This window comes from Agrilus planipennis, unplaced genomic scaffold (assembly GCF_000699045.2).
Source record: "Agrilus planipennis isolate EAB-ADULT unplaced genomic scaffold, Apla_2.0 scaffold1654, whole genome shotgun sequence".
Classification (NCBI taxonomy): Eukaryota; Metazoa; Arthropoda; class Insecta; order Coleoptera; family Buprestidae; genus Agrilus; species Agrilus planipennis.
The window spans coordinates 2170-4718 of record NW_020441105.1 but is presented as its reverse complement, the minus strand read 5'-3'; the positions used below and the strand labels follow the sequence as shown (position 1 = coordinate 4718).

General features: G+C 37.2%; 1 protein-coding gene across 1 annotated transcript; it reads left to right on the top strand.

Annotated features, from left to right (window-relative positions):
* Positions 1 to 417: 417 nt before the first annotated feature.
* LOC112906205 lies at positions 418 to 1264 on the top strand (the record flags this gene model as incomplete). The annotated part of the gene is made up of 2 exons (XM_025980002.1): positions 418 to 674; positions 979 to 1264. Coding segments are annotated over 2 exons (514 nt in total), but the record flags the coding sequence as incomplete, so codon positions are not given.
* Between the last annotated feature and the right edge of the window lie 1285 nt (positions 1265 to 2549).

The following is a 2549-nucleotide window of genomic DNA, read 5'->3' as shown; positions in this document are numbered from 1 at the left end:
CATTTCGAAAATATTAATTCTGTTACAGCGTTTATTTACTTTGTATAGTATTTGCTCAGTGATGTAAATTTTAAGTTATGTGTAATTTTGAAGCCAAAAAGATGTTCCATTTGAGAATATTTTGTCGATGTGAACAATACAAGTGCTAAATGCAAAATTTGTAACAAAATATTCACGACCACTGCATTTAAGGTTCACCTAAAATCATTACACTTCCGCATCCGCATCCGCATCCGCATCCGCAAAAATTTACTGGTTACTTCTGTTTCCGTTATGGCACATCCGTTGCATCGCTACTTTAGACCCAAATCAAGACAGCATCAGTTTAACTCTATATGCTCTGTATGCCATGACGATTTATTATTAAACACCTCATTTAATTAATATCTGTATCATAAGTGCATGAGTTCTTTTCAGTTACATCTGGTTGTTGTGGAAAAATAATCAAGGGGAGCAAATGCCTAGTTTACTGGAGCGCACTCCGTATTATCTGAAAGAGGCGATTTTGAATTCCTTATTTGGTTATCACTTGCAAAACCACCCGGTACTTGGCCGTTTTCATTTAGATCTATTAAGACAAATGGCTGCTTCATTTAAACAACGAATTTATTGTGCTGGGGACACCATAACTTTTGCTAACGACCTTGACGAGAAAATGTACTTCATCCACGACGGTACGAATAAACATGTTTAGATCAAGGGGGTGCAACCTTTTGAATAATTCCCAACATATTTCGATACTGATATTAATTATTAAGCCGTAAATCGCTTCCGTATATTGCAGCAAAATTTATTTATTTTTCGTAAAGAAGAGTCAACATTCAATTATATCTTTTATTCGTGACAAAATTTTTGATGTAATAATTCAATATTCAATTATACATTACTCCACATTGAAATTCAAATTTCCACATACTTAAAAGTTACTTAAAAGAAAGAAGCAATGTCTGTAATTCGGTGTTTTTTTTTTTCTATAAGGCATTGTTGAAGTTATCAACGAAGACTCTATGACAACCGGGAGGGTACCGAAACAATTGACAGATGGTGAAATGTTTGGTCTTGAACAGGGACTTAATCCAAGAAAAGGACATTTTTATACGTACAGAGCAAAGAAATATTCGGTTATATTAATGCTAGGTTACCGTTCGTGGTGTCATTTGTTACAATTTTTTCCTGCATCTCAAGCTATAGCACAAAGTTTGGGTTTATTGGCAGCCAAAGAAGACAGTATATGAGATGCGACAGGACAATTAAGTTTGTTATACAATAAGATTGAATTCTTTGTAATAAAAGAGTTTGATCGTTGATTATAAAAAGTGTGTTATTAGTTTGATGACGTCATAAATCGACGCCATACTGTTAATTCGTTCCGAAATATACTGGCCAGTGGATTGACGCGTCAAAATTGACGCCATATTGAGAATAGTGCTCGTATACGACAATTTTACTCCAAAAGTTATTAAAGTTTCTTACAATAAAAAATTCCTTAAAGTCTGATGCAAATACACACCCCGTTTGACATACTCCTCCGTCACACCTGTCTCACCAGTATAATATGGTGGAACGCCAGTACAATATGGCGTCGATTCATGATGTCATCAGCACTGGCCAATACGCTGGGTTATATTTCAGAACATACCCGTGGTGTTACAAGCGAATGATGAGGATGTCGTGGATAGAGAAGGTTGGAAGTGAGGAGATATTACAAAGAATAGGAGAAGAGAGGTCATTATGGAATTCAATAGATATATTGGTAGGACACCTCAAGCATGAAGGGCTAGTTAGTGATACATTAGAAGCAGAAGAACAGGAATTAAGAGGAGTAGAAATAGAACTGGATTAGATTTCTGGTTTTAAGGAAAATGCGAAGATTAGCTCAGGATAGGAAAAAGTGAAGGTGCGTGTCCTACCACGCTTAGGATTGACGACCTACTGACGATGATGAATCTCACAACCACTTACCTCTTTTTCGTAAATAATCATCTATCATGACGGCGCTTATCATGAATACGTTTCCGATACTGCCAATGGCAGCAAGGGATGCCAGAAGGAGTAGCCGAACGATTCGGGGCCATTCTGCGGTTAAGGTCACGGGGGAAACTTGCTCCCCTACGCTCAACGTCAGCTCCGATGAATTTGACAGCATGGCATATGGGGACGGTGGGACTTAATTAACCAACTTCCTTCTACACCTGTCACACAATTACCTGCGACATAAAAAAATATATAAATTAGCTACACGTATCTAATTGATCCGTTAGAAAAGGACAGAAAGACAATGAATTATCAGCAATCCAAAAATACTATAATGGTAGATAGAACTGATTTAGTGAATTAATGTTTCTAAGTAACTTTACGCACTACATATAACCTGAAATTAATGAAAAAAAAATAGTTGCTACTGTCACGCCCTCGCCGGGAATTGAACTCGAACCTATATAGATTGCAGAGTCGTCGAACCAATGTGCGATCATTATTAGTAATGAGACAACGTATGGAGATTTAACGTGCGCCTCCTCACCACGGATGGTAAATTCACACGTCAAACC